Here is an 18,681-nt window from a genome sequence, read left to right as displayed (position 1 = left end):
AGACCTATTATCATTTTTGTACAATTTCGACAGTTTTGCAGCTAAATAATTAGACCTCTACCCTTTATAATTTTTTGTAACATTTCGACAATAATATATTCTCGTCTGTTAATGATCGTAGTTGTAGTTCTCGCCCACACGTTTTGGGGGAAATATATGCATTTCGATACTTTTCTTCATTTTGTCCCACTGTTATTATTTCACTTTGCAGATCACTGTAAGTCTGCACCTTCATGGTCGAAATAAGTTCATTAATGTAGTTTTATTAGGTTTATTTCCGTAAAGCTCATGCAAAATGAGCAGGCTAGTGTGTCAATCATTAAGTCGACTTATAGGTCGGACCTATACACAATTAAATGTTGTCCCTTTAAGCTTACACTTCCAGCATGCTTTTATCAGAGTTTGCGCAATGCATTCACTGTTATTTTTTGTTGAGGAAATTACGATTACTTGCAAAAAACTTAAGAAGAAAGCCTATCAAATCGCATAATAATTTCCCCAAAACGCGTGGGCGAGAACTACAACTGCAATCTTTGCCGTGAAAACATAATATTACAGGGGACTTTGTTTGTTTAGATTTTCCCACGTTGTTATCGAAATGTGTTCCAATACTAAAGATGGAGCATCACTGGGCATCATGGCACAGCCCAGGCGCGTACGCAGGGGGGGGGGGGGGGGTTAAACCCCCCCCCATTGGTATTATTATGTGTGTAAGACCCCCTAAAAAAACCTTCCCCCCCCCCCCCCTTTGGATTTTTTTTTTTTTTTTTTTTTTTTTTAATTTATTTTAAAAAAAATAAAAAAATTTACTTCCATGGCTGGCCAAAAAAAAGGTGACCTTACCCTCCCCCCCCCAACGGAGCAAAATGTCAAATTTTCAAATTTCGAGACCAAAAAAAAAGTGTCCTCTTACCCCCCCCCCCCCCCCCCCCCCCCCCCCCCTTGAAAAATCCTGCGTACGCGCCTGGCACAGGCATAGGGTGTTTGGATCCCGCTTTTTGTTTGGGGATGTAAGTCAGCACCTACCCAACGATATCAGAATTATAAATGTTTTTAAATCTTACAACACTGAGATTAGTAAAATTCAAGATATTTGCTCACTTCTTCCATCTCGTAGATAATTTTTTTTTTTTTTTTTTTTTTTTTTTTTTCCCCTCACTTTATCACTATGATTCTGTACTTTTGTACTTATTTATTTATTTTGTACTTAAATTTCTGTAAATATGTTCACTTATTATAACTTGCATATTTGTTTGTAAATTGTATTTTCATTGTTTTATTTTCTGTTATATGTAATCACGGCCCTGCTGAAAAACAGCTTTTGCTGAATGCGGGCACAATTGTATTATATTTTTAACCGTGAATAAATAAAATATACCATACCATACCATACCATACTCCAAAAATATAATGACCCCATTATTGTTTGCCTAACTTATGTTAGATTGACGTATAACGGATCCGCCTCCCCTCCTCTTACAAAAACATGAAGCCGCCCTGGATAGTCACTTCAGTCAAACGCTGTTCCCTATAATGTATATTATGTTCATCGGCCGTCCATTATTTCATTTCATTTCATTTAGCAGTCTTTTATTTTCCATTGAACACTCCCCCCCCCCCCCCCCCTCCCTCACCCCCTCCCCCACCATTCTAAGAAATTTGATGTCATCAATAATATTATCATGTCGCAATATAATCACATGTCTTTGAGGGAAAGATCCGGCATATACTTGCATTCCTCATAAAGTGCTTGCCCGTATAGCCATCTCAAGGGAGAAGTTCAAGGAAGTCAAACATCCTAATTGATTAAAAACTGCATGAGTTTCTTATTCATTAACCAATACGAGCAATTAACTACACTCATGGACCTATACTACATTTGAGCTGGAAGATGTATTTATAGAGCCATTAAGCATCATTCGCTAACACTTTCACCAATATCAGCTTGTTAGAAGGAATCATCAAGAACACCCCTCAAAGTATAACAATTACAGAGATCCGAGATAAAACTAAGTCTTATAGTTGTGAGATCTCGGTATTCGTGAGGGAAAAAAATGACAAGTCGACCACCTCATCGGGCATCTGGACGCATATTTTGAGGGTGTTGCTGTGGGGTGGCTTGTCATTTCATCTCATATTAATATCTTAATATTTTCCTACACAATTCTATAGTTATAATTCCGTCAAGAGAAAGAAAAAAGTTGATAATTCCTTCAATCCGTTTGATGAACTTCTTCTTCTCGTTTTTGTTCTTGTTTTTCTTGTTCTTCTCCCCCTTCTATGTCTTGTTCTTCTAGTTCTAATTGATCTTCGTCTTCTTCTTCTTCTTCTTCTTCTTCTTCTTCTTCTTCTTCTCAGGCTCCTCCTCCTCCTCCTTCTTCTCCTTCTTGTTCTTCTTCTTGTTCTTCTTGTTCTTGTTCTTGTTCTTGTTCTTGTTCTTGTTTTTGTACGGTTCTTCTTCTTCTTCTTCTTCTTCTTCTTCTTCTTCTTCTTCTTCTTCTCCTCATTCTTCTTGTTCTTGTTCTTGTTCATTTTCTCTTTCAGCTTCCTTTCTTCATATCAGGTACACTCGGACCATTCCATTCATATCGTGCTCGTTCTTGAGGGAAATGTATTATTATACGGATGTAAACCAAGAAAACAGAAAGTGAAATGTATTCCTCCGATTTGTTTCTTTCACATTTCCCGGATGTTTCTCTGCAGGTTTCCTAAGAACCAGTCAATTAGGCCAACGTCAGATTCTGTCGGGGAAATAATCGGTATACAGGCCTACACCCAGATGAAAGGAGGTGAAATTACAGTAATCTACAAAGGAGATATATATACATGTACTTTTTATCTTGATAAGTTTTATTGGTCAGAAAACATAACGATTTACAAAATATCAGTTACATTTTTTTGGCAGAAACGAATAATCATTCTCACACTTACAATCTTGTGGTTTCACATTTCAGTGTAACATGAAAAGACATAGCATGTATACCCCGGCCGCACATACGATACGACCATCAGATCACAATCTTTATACCTGGCCTGATAAAATGATCGAATGTTGTTGCCGTGTCGTAATATAGTAGTAGGAGGAGGATAGTAGCCCCCCCCCCCCCCACTCAGGGGTCGGAATGACCGCATGCGTGTTGCCAAAATGTCCGATAAAGGGGTACTTTTCGTGCGACAAAGTCCGGCCCGAGAATTGTAAAAAAAGGGGTGTATTTGACTTTTCACCCGGAGATTTCTTTAAAAAGGGAGTGTTTTTCTTTTTTTCTCTCATCTCTTTGGACTCCTGAGAAATTATTCCGAATTTAAAGGGGTACATTGAGTATTTTTCCTGATTTAGGGGGATCTCCAAGGCAGGAAAAGCCCGCGAAAAGCCCGCGAAAGGGGGGTTCGGAAATGTTGGCAGTCCTCAGATAGGGGGTGCTTTCAAAAAGAGGGTACGAGCATATGCGTACCCCAAATAACACTGAGTGGGGGGGGGGGGGGCCGGGAGTAGTACTCGAAGATGTAGTTGTTGTTGTTGATGTTCTTGTTGTTGATACATAGGATCTTCCCGTCACTCCCCCCCCCCCATTCGACTTACTCAACAATTTAGGACGGTAGTCTACGTTCCCCTCCCCCAATGGCTGGACCAATTAGGCTACGCCCCTGTGCATCGAGATCAGTGCATGATACCCCCACCCTTAAGTCCCTCAGTCATCTACATCACAATGTATACGATCATCCCAGTGCGACCACACCCTATTTTCTCTACGTTTCGTGGAAGGTTTGATTAATTGACCTCATGACTGTATTAACGTTAACCATAATTTGTGATACTACGGAGTTACCACGACCGCATTACCACTCAAAAAGAAATTAAAGAATGAAGTGCACTCCCGAGTGCACTTCGGATAAAAAGGTAAACAAGGCATCGACGTGACTCGACCGCAAACGTGATGACCCGAGTTGACCTCAAATGTCGATTAGCAACGGAACGCTAACTGGCTGACTACACACATCGCCAGCCCGTGTCTTAATGGAAAAAAGCGAATCAAAACGTATATTTTTCTTGGTCTTTATTTGCAGTATAAATAGAGAAACATAGTTTCATTCGCAGACATGGAAAAGAAGGGTTCTAAACGTGCCATTAGAGTGAAAATCATCAGCATGGGAAACGCAGAGACAGGAAAGGTTTGTATTTCTGACCCACCCGTAAAGATTTGTGTAGTGTAGTTCAGATTTTGGAGCTTACCAGGTATCCAGATCGATCTAGATAGTAGATGGAGACCAAAACGTTGACAATGCCAGTACACACCCACGTCCACAGGATTTCTGTGTAATGCCAATCAATTCAATTTTCTGTTGCTTTGGTAGGTAACCATAGTCAAGAGGTCAGATTTATGAGAATTTGATTAAATGCAAATGCAGAGGAAAGAGCGGAGCTCAAGTTACAAAACCGAAACAGTTGACAGTTGTGACTTGTGACTGAGTGAGTATGGCTGTTAGTCACTGTCGGTGAACGACTTGATTTTGTTTTCGTTTAAGAAAGAAGATGAGCAAATGTATGGGGGATCTTAGCAGCCCTCATGCAAATGAATAAAGTTGTGGGAAAATCATGCAGTATTAAAGCCAGGCAGATAAATGAATAGGGTCTAGTGAAATTAACAATACATTTCAACAAATATTAAAGGGCCTTCTCATATTGTTATTGCTATATCACGTGTTGGGGAATATAGAACTGAATGTCTGTCATGTGAATTCATCATAATTTTTGGTCTAAAAACTTAATCCGTCAAAGTGATGTAAATTGAAGAAGGAAGATTCAAATATTAGCAAGTTGTCACTAAGCTGGAGAAAACAAAAGGAATTAAAAGTAGATCCATAGAAATACAACAAAGAATAATACATTTTGTTATAATTTGTATTTTGCTATTCTCAATTCACATGCAAATTAATTTTTTTTCCAGGGTTTTTTGTACTTGGTACATATTTAAAATCTTCCCTTTTTTCTTTTTCTATTCCGGTTTCACTAGAGTTGCATCATCAAGAGATACTGTGAGAAAAGATTTGTGAGCAAGTACATGGCAACAATTGGAATTGATTATGGTGTAACAAAGTAAGTCAATGGAAACAGTTTAAACCTACATTATTTATAGGGCTACCAAATACAATTTCATAAACAAGAACTGGTCAATTAATATTCATGTGTGAAGTATCACAACTGTGATCTGCTTGGTTGATGTTGATTGGAAGTTGAGGCCCGTTCACACACATGTCTGATGTAGTAAACCATGGTGGTTTACTGTGGCAAATGTGAACATGTCTGGGAACTTTTTACTTGCACCATGTTAATAGCATTGCACCATGCACCTGGCTCTCGTAAAGACATACACACACTCATCAGTCTGCAAGAATAATCTTCAAATGTGAAGGAGGCAGACTCAAACCCAAAGAAGATGAAGAAGAAGAAGTATATAAACTTATGTAAATATGACATACCTGTAATATATTCCTTTTTTTCCTTCTCATTAAAGCAAGTCCTCTATCCTAAGTTATTCATAACCCTGATTAGAATTAGACCTTTATCAAAAATGATTTTTGTAATGTACTCTTTATATGTAACTGATTTAAATTATTTATATCTAATCCCAACAGAGTGACAGTGAAAGAAAGAGATCTGAAAGTTAACATCTTTGACATGGCTGGACATCCTATATTTTATGAAGTGAGTATTTTGTTCTTAGACACCAACGTCCTTCTTCCTTCCCCAACTCCCCTCCCGACACCACTTAACAAACATTCATTGAAAGAAAGCACAACTGGTAATAGTAGGCATTAATGTATTAATATTTTCACTTAAAGTTATTTGCGTTTATTTTTCTTGAGTTGGTGTACAGGCAATCATTAAAGGTAATACAAAGTTTTGGGAAATTTCGAAAATTGGGTGGGTAGTGATTCTTTACAATTTTGATATATTTGGATGCCCCTGTGGATTTATTAAGGGCACTAAAAAATTTAGCCCCTAAAACACTTCTGCTTTTGAGAAAATTGAATATAAAAATTTACCAGTGCTCCCGGTAAATTTTTGATAAATTTCAAATAGCGTCTGCGGCCGTACAATGGTAGCTGCGACCATGAAAATCACAGAATATGTAGTTCTGATATATAATTTCCAAACGGGAATAGCAAATTGGTCGATTTTATTCAAGAAATGTTGTTTTATAGCTTAGTTGATATATTGACCTTGAGAGGGAGCTATACAACATAAAGAATTTATTATTGACAATTTCATAACTTTAGACTCGATTTCAACCGCGACAACGATCACTGAAAAATGTAGGCTCACATATGCTTCCAATATGTTCATTTGAACCAAATTCATGACCTTAAACCAAAACTTTGTATTTCCTTTAATACAGCCTACTTACAGGAGCAGTGGAAGTGAAAGACTAGGGAATGGAGCTCACAGTGAAGGCTAGAAATAGAGAGTTGTGGAATAACATTTCCAAAGTTGATAGATAGATATGGCACCTAGAGAGAGAGAGAGAGAGAGATAAAAGAGGGGGGGGGAGGGGAGAGGGAGAAAGAGACATAGAGAACTACATGATCACATGTGCATTGTCAGCTTCTGTTTTGTATGTTTTTAAATCCGGAGAATTGCGAAAGTAAAACCCTCACAAACAAACAATTGACACTGTACATTAGCTTGAATGTTATTATATTATTTCGCATTATATCAGGTTAGAAATGAGTTTTACAAGGACACACAGGGTGCTATCCTGGCCTACGATGTTGGATCCAGGTCCAGTTTTGAGGCTCTGGATTCCTGGCTGGCAGAGATGAAGAGAGAGATGGCCGACTCGACCGAGATGGAAAGGGTTGTCTTCTGTGTCTGTGCAAACAAGGTATGGACCCCTTAACCCTTCTGGCCCCAATGTTTATGCTCTGTATGATAGAGGAACCCAACCTGGGATCCTATGTTCAATGTATCAGCTTCCAAAATTACTTCTGTAAAGAGATATATGTTTGTAAACCAAATTGTACTATAATTTGAGTTAATTATTTAACATGCGTGGAAGCCAACTCTGAGTCTTTAATTTCTTACAAGTATGCTTTTTAATTTTGATAATTGTTGAACATTTGAATTTCTTGTGTAGTCCTCATGGGTGTTTTGGCCGTACGACACTAGCTCCTGCTACAAGTGACCTGGGATGAATTACTAACGTCAACCCATCTCTACTCTACCCTAAACCTAACTTATAAAATCCAATTGAAACCATTACCCTAACCCTATACTTTCGACAAAATAAAACCCTGAGCTATTGCTGTTGAAGCAAATGCCGAAGCACTGATTTTAGCTTTTAACAATATATAGTGTGTACATTATATTTTACATGCAAAGTGTTTGTATTGGATAATTATATACACTTTCTTTTTCACAACTTTAAACCATGTAAATTGTATTATTGAATGGTGAATTGTATATCTGATTTCTTGTCATAATTACTGTTCTGTTTTTTTTTTTTATGCCTCCGTTACGAAGTAGCCGGAGGCATTATGTTTTCGGGTTGTCCGTCCGTCCGTACGTACGTCCGTACGTACGTACGTCCGTCCGTCCGTACGTCCCGTTCTCGTGATCGCGTTATCTGAAGAACCGATTGATGGATTCCTGCCAAACTTTGGTCATGTATGTATCTTGCAGAGCCGATGAACTGATTAGATTTTGGGGTCACGAGGTCAAAGGTCAAAGGTCACAGGGCTCATTATGTATGCAAAAACAGCTCGTGATCGCGTTATCTCAAGAACCGATTGATGGATTCCTGCCAAACATTGGTCATGTATGTATCTTGCAGAGCCGATGAACTGATTAGATTTTGGGGTCACGAGGTCAAAGGTCAAAGGTCACATGGCTCATTATGTATGCAAAAACAGCTCGTGATCGCGTTATCTCAAGAACCAATTGATGGATTCCTGCCAAACTTACGTCATGTATGTTACTTGCAGAGCCGATGAACTGATTAGATTTTGGGGTCTTGGTCAAGGTCAAAGGTCATGCGGCTCATTATGTATGCAAAAAATAACTTGTGATCGCATTATCATTAGAACAGATTGATGGATTCCTGCCAAACTTAGATCATGTATGTATCTTGCAGAGCCAATGAACTGAGTAGATTCTTGGGTCATGAGGTCAAAGGTCAAATGTCATGCGGCTCATTATGTATGCAAAAAATAACTTGTGATCGCATTATCATTAGAACAGATTGATGGATTCCTGCCAAACTTAGATCATGTATGTATCTTGCAGAGCCAATGAACTGAGTAGATTCTTGGGTCATGAGGTCAAAGGTCAAATGTCATGGGCTCATTATGTATGCAAAAATAGCTTGTGAACGCATTCTCATTAGAACTGACAGATGGATTACTATTTAACTCAGGACATCTTGCAGAGCCAATGAACTGAGTACATTTTAGGGTCATGAGGTCAAAGATCAAAGGGTCATATATCATGTATATGAGAAATTGCTTTTTGGTTTGTAAACTTGCTCTATGACGGAGGCATCATTTTCGACTGCGCGCAGTCGAAGTTCCATCTAGTTTTTTTTTTTTTTGGGGGGGGGGGGTCTGAATGAAGGTTAAACACACGTGATCCTGATTGTTTCATTGGCTTTCCATCTAGAGGTTGAATGAATGTGCTTTTTTAATTTTCAAACAGATTGATAGAGGCATGCAGCGTGTGGTCGATGAGACAGAAGGGAGACTCTGGGCCGACAGCAAAGGCTTTCGTTACTTTGAGACCTCGGCGCTTACAGGGGATGGAGTCACGGACATGTTTACAGTAAGTTTTTCAGGATTGTTGTTGTTGTTGGTTGTTTTTATGGAGTTCAGTCAAATCTGACTATTTACGCCTAGTCTAGTTCTTTAGTCGTGTCGAGGTAGTCGAGTTGTAATAATCCCTAGCTTGGAAACTCTGTACGCCTGTATTTTGCTGATCCACTGCTGGGGATGTATCATTCCTGCCAACCCTGCTACGTACATTGAGCAAGCTTAATAATCCTTCGGATCTAGGCCTCTCAGGATTTGCAAGACTTATTATATTTATATTGCCTGAAACAAAATTTTAACCTAAAACATTTTAGAAATATCATGAAAATCTGATAATAATGATAATAAAAATAATCTTTGAAAGTACCCACTCGTGAGCCCGGCAGCCACTGAGCAGCGCCAGGTAGAAGCAACTCCTGTCTTTTAACGTCTTTTGGTATGACGTGGCCGGGGTTCGAACCCACGACCTCCCGGTAATCTCTGCGATAATCTCACCATGTACATGTGTTTTACCTACGTTTACTAGGCCCTTTACCAAGGTCTTCTGACAGCATTTGAAAATGGAGGCCGGGCAGAGCGCATCGCCACCACCCTTGGCTATACCAAGGAACAGGTCGAGGCAATACAGAGGTTGAAGACGAGCAAAAATAATTACGAGAGGCTAGGGCTGCCACACAATGCTTCAAAGTAAGTCATAATTATGTTAATGAATTCTGATCATTTATTAATTATTTAGGGATCTTATTACGTAATCTCTATCACCATTATTATTTTCATTTTCTGTATCCCCTACTAACTGTAATATTATACAAATGATGCATGCGCATGAGTTCATTATACGATCTATCCGCACTCGAGTTGAGGCTGTGTGTATCTATTGCACGAAGCCGTTAGGCTGAGTGCGATAGATACACACAGCATCAACGCGTGCAATAGTCTCAGTAATTGAATCACACGTGACCGCGCATGACCAATCATTTGATTAGGATCTGGGAGTGAGTTGTATAAATATATATATATAGATATATATATATATATATATATATATATATATTATTATTAAATTAAAACAATTGAAATAACAATCTTTAGAGTTCACTTCTTCACTATGGTTGGTTTCAACTGAAATATAAATTGAAACGGTCAAAGTGAACTCCTAATGGATTTTTAATTTCAATTGTTTTAATCATTATTTGTATATTACTGTGACGGAGGATTATAAAAATTGAATTATTTGTTCTATATATATATTTACTTGTTTATAAATATGTCATAACAGCAGTATCCACCTGACCCTGAAAATAAAAGTCTTTTATTTCAATTATTTTATACCTTTTAAATTCTACATGTAAATGATCCATACCATGAATAAACAATTGCTGACTTTAAAATGTAATTTTTGTGACTGATTATTAAGACTTGTGATCAATCTGGATCAATCGCAACTCTTTATAGGGCCCTGAAATATGTTTGTTAGTCATTCATGTCATGAATGAATGTAATTTTGTTCATTCTTGCAGGGATGAGATCAACAAAGCGTACCGGAAGTTGGCTGTTCTCTTGCACCCTGACAAGAACGTAGCACCTGGGAGTGAGGAAGCTTTCAAGATCCTTGTCGCTTCTCGCACAGATCTCCTCAAGCACAGATAGTCTACGCTTTCCCACTAGACTCACATTATCTCGCCAGATTTTTATGAGCATGATGTAACCTTGTTGATTTTATCTTGAAGCAAGTAATACCTGGAAAATGAAACTGTGACTTGGGAAACTGCATTTGAAAGCTTTCGAGATCCTGGTTGCTGCTATACACAGATCTCCTGATGCACAGATAGTGTACGCTTTTCCATTAGACTCGCATTATCGCGCTGGTCGCTGGTCGGACAGATCTCCTGAAGCACAGATAGTGTACGCTTTCCCATTAGACTCGCTAAAGTGATTCTAACCAGAAATGGAGCAAGTAACTTGAGTTACACCGTCCTGATATGTTTAGATTGGAGCTCTTAAACAGCTCCTGCAATTACAGGTCTTCCTGAAAACATATAGTCCGCGCTTTTATACAAGACTGTGACATTGTCTTTTGTCAGGTAACTTGGGGAATTTCCGTCCTGAAATGTTCAGATTTACTGGGCCCGAACAGCTATTGAACAGCTCCTGATTCATATACGGTAGTTAGTGCTTTCCTACAATACTGTGACATTGTCTTTGATGGTTATTATGAACTTTGTGTAAGCTTGTGGATTATTTGGAACTGATTTTTAACCAGAAATGAAGCAAGTAACTTGAGAAACCCCATCCTGAAATGTTCAGATTGGCTGGGCCAGAACAGCTCTTGAAGAGTTCTTGCAATTACAGTTCTTCCTGGAAACGTATAGTCTGTGGTTTCCTACAAGACTGTGATATTGTCTTTCATGAGTATGATGAACACTGTGTAAGCTTCTGGATTGTCTGGAAGTTAGTTTAACTGCAAAACAAGCAAGTAGCTGGGTAATTTTCAGGGTTCCTAAGCCAGAACAAACGGATGGTAACCCTGTCCTGTAAAGACTGTCACATAAAGTTTTATGTAGATAGTGCATATTGAGATTCAAAGGGGCGGATCAAGCCGGCGGCAGGGGAGGGGGCCCAATTTATGAGAAAATATTTAGCGGGGAAATAGCAGGCCGATAATTATCTATGTGGGGAGGGGGGGGGGGCCCTCGAAAATTTGAAAAATCGCACCCCCATCTCCAAGAAAGGGTAAACTTAACATGTTTTTACACATTTTTTCCCAGGGGGGGGGGGGGGGGCCGGGCCCCCCCCCCCACCCCTGGATCAGCCACTGGAGATTTATCAATTATAGGGAAATGGTTGTATCAGGAAAGCAAACATCTATGATGACAAACTGTATTCTTAAACTTGTAGGTTCTTGTTAGCAACAGAACAGCTGTCCTTGATACCATTGGTCCAACATTTGCTCTGGCGATATTTGTTCCAGGCTATTTATGTCATCAGATATAGGGTAAGGGTTCGATTTGAATATGATTTAGTTCCAGGATTGAAGTTGAATTTAGTTAGTGTGCAAACATTGACCATGAAGCAATTGTTGCTAGATCCTTTGTCGTACAACCCCTAAAAGGTTTTCCGAAAGAAAGATATTCAAAGGTTCTTTGTCAGACTACTTTGTTGATTGTTATGAATATAATACACATTTAAAAAAACTAAGGATTACTATATTACTTTTTGTGTTCATAACAACATTTAAAAAAAGTAATTGTGAAACTTTGTATTTTAAAACTCCTGGTTACTGGCTGCATTGGGTCAGCTATCCTCACAAACATTCAAATATTTTCTTCAGAATATTCCAATTTATAACTTGTGTACTGTAAAAGATGCTTTCGTGAAAACTGTGTATAGTGGGATATTAAGACCAGGTGCAAAGCCTTGTGAAATTTTAAGTGCTTTTATTGCCAGATAGGAGCACATTGAGAAATTTTAACAAACTGTCTTGTGAAGCAGCTGAAAAGGAACCGAGATACTTAGTCCAAGGTTTCTGCCTTATACATATGTATAACTACAACCAGATATGTGTGTGAATTTCGAAAGATTTTCATGTTACAAAAGAGTTGAAACGCAAAAGTAAATGTACGCAAATTGTGAAAGTATTTGAAGGTGTATTGAAAAGAGGGATTGAGATGTGTAAAAGTATGTTAATTGAGATAGAGTTGAAAATGTCTTCAATTGAATATACATTTATTCAATTAATTTAATGATTAATGTATTGTACTTAATTTATTGCTGATAGTTTATAGTGGTCATTGACTGATACTTTATGTACCCATGAATAGGTATGAAAAGTATTATGAGCAGTGCCTACAATCAGAGCATATATTCTCATAATCTAAATTATTCCTCCGTCCTTTCCAGTGAGACTCTCTAAACAATCTACCGGTACTTATATGAATTATATCATTAGTAACATAATGAGAAACTTATAATAATTTATGTGTTCAAAAGTATGGAATATGAGGAAAAATGTACTTAGACAGCAGTTGGTATTCAATAACAAATAATTATATTTTAACTTTTTTAAATGTATTTATATTTATTTATTTCTTCTTGTGGAAGGATTTAATTTCAATTGATATTATTAATATTAAGTCTATTTATTATATACCGGTAGTCTGATTTGTTTTGTCTATGAATATGATAAATACAATGGTGTAATGTTTTCACCACTTGTGATTGAACTTCATTCCAACTACCTTTCTTCTTAATAAACATGTACTGAAGAAAAAAAACATTTGAAAGAATTTTTGTAAGATTGTGTTTACTTAGAAGTAATAGATAATAGATGTAAGTTTATTTATCGTAACATTGTAGCAATGTGGCACACATTTTCCTTTCTCTCTCTCTCTCTCTCTCTCCCTCTCTCTCTCTCTCGCCTCCCCATTTGTGTCGTTGACGTTATTCCTGCACAGTTATTCCTGCACAGTTTTTGTTTTGTTTTGTATTGTATTTCTTGAAGGGGCTAGATAAGAGCTCCCCCCCCCCCCCCCCTACCAACTCATAGAATTAGAAGCTGCGATATATCGAAATTGCGATCGGAACCTTTTGGAAGAAAATAATAAAGTCTTTATATAGGCGGCCTACACAATAACAATGGAGGAGTGTGGAAGAGGAAGTCTGACATCTATTGATTTGACATGGGAAATATTGCGTTATGCTAGATTTCTGGCGTTGGAAGATGACTCAAAAAGTAGTGTGACATCGACCGCACGGAATGAACAGAAATGGAAGGTAAGTAAACTATCAAATAATTAATTTATGTCATTTTGGGGGAATGGAAGTGGAACTCCTGAACTCTGGCGGCGCGGCTCCAGTCTGTGCCGGGTGCCGGGTGCCGAGCCATCGTAGGCAAAGGAGACTCGCAAGGCAAGCGCGGGCAGTGGCCCCCTCGATATACGGTACCAAAGGCCGAACCGGCTGTCGACACGGTCGGTTTGGATCGAAATCACTTGGGACAAACTTAACTCTTAACTTCGTTTAATATACATCTACCCTACTTTGACCCAGCCCTCGGGTTGTGATATTTGGCGTAAGTGTTCTTAGCCTAGGGTTGAGTTCACCTTATAATAATGTGACCAAAAGCTACACTCTGGCTCCAGACTTCTGTTCTGGATTATCCAACAAAATGAAATTGAAAACAAGTTCACATCTGCTCCTGATAGCAAAGCCAAAAGCAGATAGACCCTAACTGGTTAGAGTCTATGCATGGCCCGTATTCTGAAGTCGTGTCTAACTCCTGTTTAACTAAACATTTGTCTAAGTCCTGTCTAAGTCCACTTTAGTCACAAAGTCGTGTCTAACTTTTTTCGTATTCTGAAGTCGTGTTTAACTTTAGACACCTGCGAGGGGTTGTTTAACTTCCTGTTTAAGGGCGCGATTCAGCTGCTTTTCAACGTCTCCGGTACACTCTACTTGCTGACCCCGAACTTGGGAGAACGATGGTACGTGCATCCTTTAAAATTTCAAATACATTTTGCAGGATTTTTTCTTGTGTAGCCTTATTTTTTTTCTTGATAATATTAACTATTCTTATCTAATAATGGTGACATCTTGGAAATTCCATAATCTATAATAAACTAACCATTCTGTTGGAGAAGTTTCTTTTCTGGTTCTTCCGAGCACTGAGGCACTGATAAGTGATATTATTAGTGTGTTTGTACTGTCCGCCAATCCAGTGTACGTGTATACGTACGTACTGTACCTACGTCACAGTACATGCATGCAGTCTAGTCATTACATCACAATCACATCACCATGATACTAGCAAGCGCATAGCTAACTGTGCACGTTAATTTATTTATCCGGTGCGTGCACGCATGCGCATTAATTGGGTCTATCGTCAGAATTAACGCCTAATGGGCATGCGCAGAAGTCATGACTAAGACACGACTTGCGCAGAACTTAAACAGTTTAGTTAAACACGACTTAGACAGGACTTAAACAGTTGTTTAGTTGTTTAGCTATATGATTGCTTCTGAATGCAAGCTGCCTAAACCAGGACTAAAAAAATGAGAACGCTTTTATAAATTTGTATTAGCCCTAGAGCCTCATGGAAAGTTGATTTTACTTTTCCTATCCCTAGATCTGCCTTTCCTGTTTATCAAATTATTTATTAAAAAATCATCTCTGGATTGAGTATACTAAATGTACCATAAAGGTTGAATTATTGTGATATTTCAAAGCCCCCTTTCTGTGCTTGTTTTACCAGTACATAGCTCCTGCATCCAAGGAAGGCTTAAAACTATGTATTAACAGGGATCATTTGCTTCTCACAAACGATGATGTAATTTTAGTAAGTATTTGAAAATATTTAATGCATATTACTTTTAAATCTGTTTGCACAGTAGTATTCCAATTGAATGATTTAAACACCATTACATTGTCTATCTCCTAGACCTCAGTTCAATCTCATTTATGTACATGGAATTATAGTAATTTTTTTTAATATATGAGATTCATCATTTAGTTAATGGTTGTGGTCTTAAGCAGTCATCAATTTCATTCTGAAAACTCTGCATACACTACCCAGATTTTGGAAGATAAAATGAAAGATTGGTTTCTGGTGCATTCATATTGACTTGGCAACAACACAAATCCTGTAGGTTTAGCATTACATTTAGATTTGTGGAAGGAGCACTTATCAAAATTGGAACTTTTGAGATTATGTAGCATTTAATGACCGATTGTGTTTGTATTCAGGAGAATTACTTTCTAGGAGACATGAGGAGCACAATGCGTGGCTTTGTGAGAGGAGACAGTCTCCTGTTTGTCATCAAAGTTAAGGTGAGAAGTTTCCCCAACATACATTAGAAGTAATTTTTGCCCCTTTTCTAGACAAGATTATGATTACTGTAATTAATTTAAAGTCATTTGTTGACCTATGAATATATGATTGTCTGGCTTATAATAAGGATTGAATTAAATTGTTTCTGTAAATGCAAAGACACATTATCTTTGCTTCCTTTCACAATGGGGGAAGACAAAAAAAATCCTTTCAGTGTATCTAAAGAAATAGATTGATATTATACTCTAAGTGAATACAATATGTTCTTATCAAAAGTAGCATTTAAAGGGAAAGTCCACCCCCAAAATAAGTTTGTTTCGATAGAGGCAGAATAATAAGAAAATCAGGTGAGTGAAAGTTTGAGCAAATTCTGAATGAAAATAAGAAAGTTATGAATTATTGATGTTGTGATCAATCAAATACAAATTGGCAACTCTGTGACTTATCATACGAGCTCTCCTTCATTTGCTTTGTGCATAATATTCCATAAAATCAGGTTTTCTTCGTTATTGATGACGGAATATATATTTGTTCCTTGCAGGGGGAGTATAGAAACATATTTGCAATTATTATATTTAGGGTGCATGTATGGTTGAAATTTTTCTTGAGGGAAAATGAAAATTTTAGATTTTTTTAGCACTGAGCAAATGGAAGTTGAGCTCGCATGATACGTCACAGAGTTGCCAATTTGTGTTTCATTGATCACAACTTCAATAATTCATAACTTTCTTATTTTCATTCAGAATTTGCTCAAACTTTCACTCACCTGATTTTCTTATTATTCTGCCTCTATCGAAACAAACTTATTTTGGGGGTGGACTTTCCCTTTAAAAAAAAAAAATTGGTTCTTTAGAGACATACAATGTGCTTTATCTTGTCCTGTGGCAGAATGAAGCTAGAAAATTTAGAGTGCGCTTTGCCAGAGGACCCCATCATAGTGCAGTGGCAACGTGTGAAAATTGTGCGGCTAAACTCTCCTACTTCTTTCCTGTTAGACCGTATGAAGCAATGGAAAGACCTAAGCCCCCTGTCCAGGTAAGCACTTGTGATGTATTTATTTTCAAAGAATTAGAGATTCTCATGTTCACAATCGCGTTATTAATTGTACAAGTAGAAACAGAAACAGAAACATTAATGCCTGTGTTAGACCGTATGAACCACTGGAAAGACCAAAGCCCCTTGTCCCGGTAAGCACTTGTGATGTATTTATTGATAAAAGAATTGAAGATTATCATGTTCACGATCACTTAATTAATTGTACAACAAGTAGAACAGAAACAGAAACATTAATGCAGGTATGGAATTTATTTTGACACTGAAAGGATTGCACAAACGACTTTCTTGATCATCCTCATTAGCATCAGAGCTTGGTTTTGTAGAGGTAATTACAAGGATAAGTCTCATAATTACTTCCTTTAACTTGGGGGGGGGGGGGGGCGGGCGTAGTCTCTGTTGTCCTCTTTTAGTATCATTGCCCCTTATCACTGGCTATCTTATAACCCCCCCCCCTTTCCCCGACCCCTTCTCTCTGTCCCTTTCCCTGTTATATCGCTGCCTTTCTCAATTTCAATTTTAATTTATTCACGTTTCCAACGAAACATTATAAATCAATTATAAGCATTTTAAACAAATGTAGAAATACATGTTAGAAACAGAGGGTTACACTTTCATTCTCTGTCTGTGTTACTCTTCATCTCTCTGGCTCTCTCTATATGTTTCTCCCTTTCTCTCTTCTGCTTCCCTAGATTGCTGAAAAAGAAGTGTTGAAAGGTGAAGTGTCAGTTCAAGAACTATCCCAGGTTCGTAATTTATCTTGCAACAGGGACATTTTTGTTCACCTTATATTGACTAAATTATCCATCATTGATTTAAAAAGGTATGTATATTTAACCTGGTCTTTCTATATTTACCTTTAAAAAAGCGGAAAAGAATTAACATTACACATTTTGCAGAATTATTTGTTATCTATGGCTTGATACCAATGAACTTACATATAATTTGATAATAAATTTCTTTAAAAAATAAGTACCACCTGTTGTATCCATTGCAACTATCAATATTGACCTATTCAGAGCTTTGAAGTTATAATAACCCATTTTGGCTGTAAAAGGATTGTTGCTCGATAAAGATAATTGGAAAAAAAGAAATCCCACTATGACTAACACTATATCTGAAAATAACCTAGGTATACCTGCATTTAATACATGTACTGTAGGTGATGAGAGGGGACGGAAGGAATGTGGAGCTACCAATCCCTTATACTGCATCTGCAACCAACTTGGAGCCTGATGATCTAAATAAACTGCTTCGTCTTTTCCTCCTGGAGAGTTCTTTTCCATCTTTCGTAGAAGCTGTAGAGAAACAGTTGGACTCTATCACTAAGGAAGATGAGGAATAGAAACGATACTCACATGATAAAAGAAAGATCTTCAAGTTGGTAAGCCTCTTCATCTTTTCCTCCCTGATGCTTCTGTTCCATCCTTTGAAGATGATGTTGATAGAAGAATTGGACTCTATTACCAAGGGATAGGATAGACAGAGCATTGGCTAACATGGAATCTCAGGTCCTTAATAAGATGCTTCGTCTTTTTCTCTTGGGGATTCCTTTCCATCATTCATAGAATCTGCTTAGAAGTAGATGACCTTTAATACCAAGAAACATGAGGAAAAGAAGGTGCAACGGATATCAGCTTGGAACCTCAGGATCTTAATAACTTGCTTCGTCTTTTCATCTTGGTGATTCCTTTCCATTACTCATAGAAGCTGCTTAGAAGTAGATGATCTTTAATACCAAGGACACAGGAGGAATAGAAGGTGCAATGGCTACCGACATGAACCCTGAGAAACTTGATAAGCTGCTTAGTTCGTTCTTCTTTAATAGAGACCTCCGTTTCATCCTTTGTAGAAGCTGAAAAGATTAAGCAGTTGGACTTTATCACCAAAGAAGATGAAGAACCGAAAATACAAATGAAAGCAACATGCATTAATACTTTTATAATGAAACAAGGGAATAGAAAAGTTCATCTCCTACCAACATTTATTCATTGTCTTGA

At 37.7% G+C, this 18,681-nt stretch overlaps 2 protein-coding genes across 3 annotated transcripts; both read left to right on the top strand.

The window, feature by feature from the left end:
• The first annotated feature begins 3,892 nt into the window (after positions 1-3,892).
• Positions 3,893-11,478, top strand: LOC584924 (dnaJ homolog subfamily C member 27). Of its 2 annotated transcripts, none has more exons than XM_030974411.1 (7): positions 3,893-4,170; positions 5,013-5,095; positions 5,635-5,704; positions 6,720-6,884; positions 8,693-8,815; positions 9,329-9,489; positions 10,323-11,478. In XM_030974411.1, exons 1-7 carry the CDS (start codon positions 4,099-4,101, stop codon positions 10,450-10,452), a joined length of 804 nt encoding a protein of 267 aa, XP_030830271.1. In that variant the 5' UTR covers positions 3,893-4,098; the 3' UTR covers positions 10,453-11,478. The 2 variants fall into 2 exon arrangements, with proteins under 2 accessions (XP_030830271.1, XP_030830272.1); XM_030974412.1 differs by lacking the exon at positions 3,893-4,170 and adding an exon at positions 4,271-4,468.
• Positions 11,479-13,427: 1,949 nt separating this feature from the next.
• LOC115919724 lies at positions 13,428-18,318 on the top strand. The gene is made up of 6 exons (XM_030973738.1): positions 13,428-13,575; positions 15,053-15,136; positions 15,544-15,627; positions 16,517-16,663; positions 17,374-17,427; positions 17,844-18,318. The coding sequence occupies exons 1-6, from the start codon at positions 13,438-13,440 to the stop codon at positions 18,024-18,026; spliced, it is 690 nt and encodes a 229-aa protein (XP_030829598.1). The 5' UTR covers positions 13,428-13,437; the 3' UTR covers positions 18,027-18,318.
• Positions 18,319-18,681: the final 363 nt, after the last annotated feature.

Source organism: Strongylocentrotus purpuratus, unplaced genomic scaffold (genome assembly GCF_000002235.5).
Source record: "Strongylocentrotus purpuratus isolate Spur 01 unplaced genomic scaffold, Spur_5.0 spur5_scaffold_7, whole genome shotgun sequence".
NCBI classification, from domain to species: domain Eukaryota; kingdom Metazoa; phylum Echinodermata; class Echinoidea; order Camarodonta; family Strongylocentrotidae; genus Strongylocentrotus; species Strongylocentrotus purpuratus.
The sequence above is the reverse complement of the archived record's forward strand: the minus strand, read 5'-3'. Positions and strand labels throughout refer to the sequence as shown.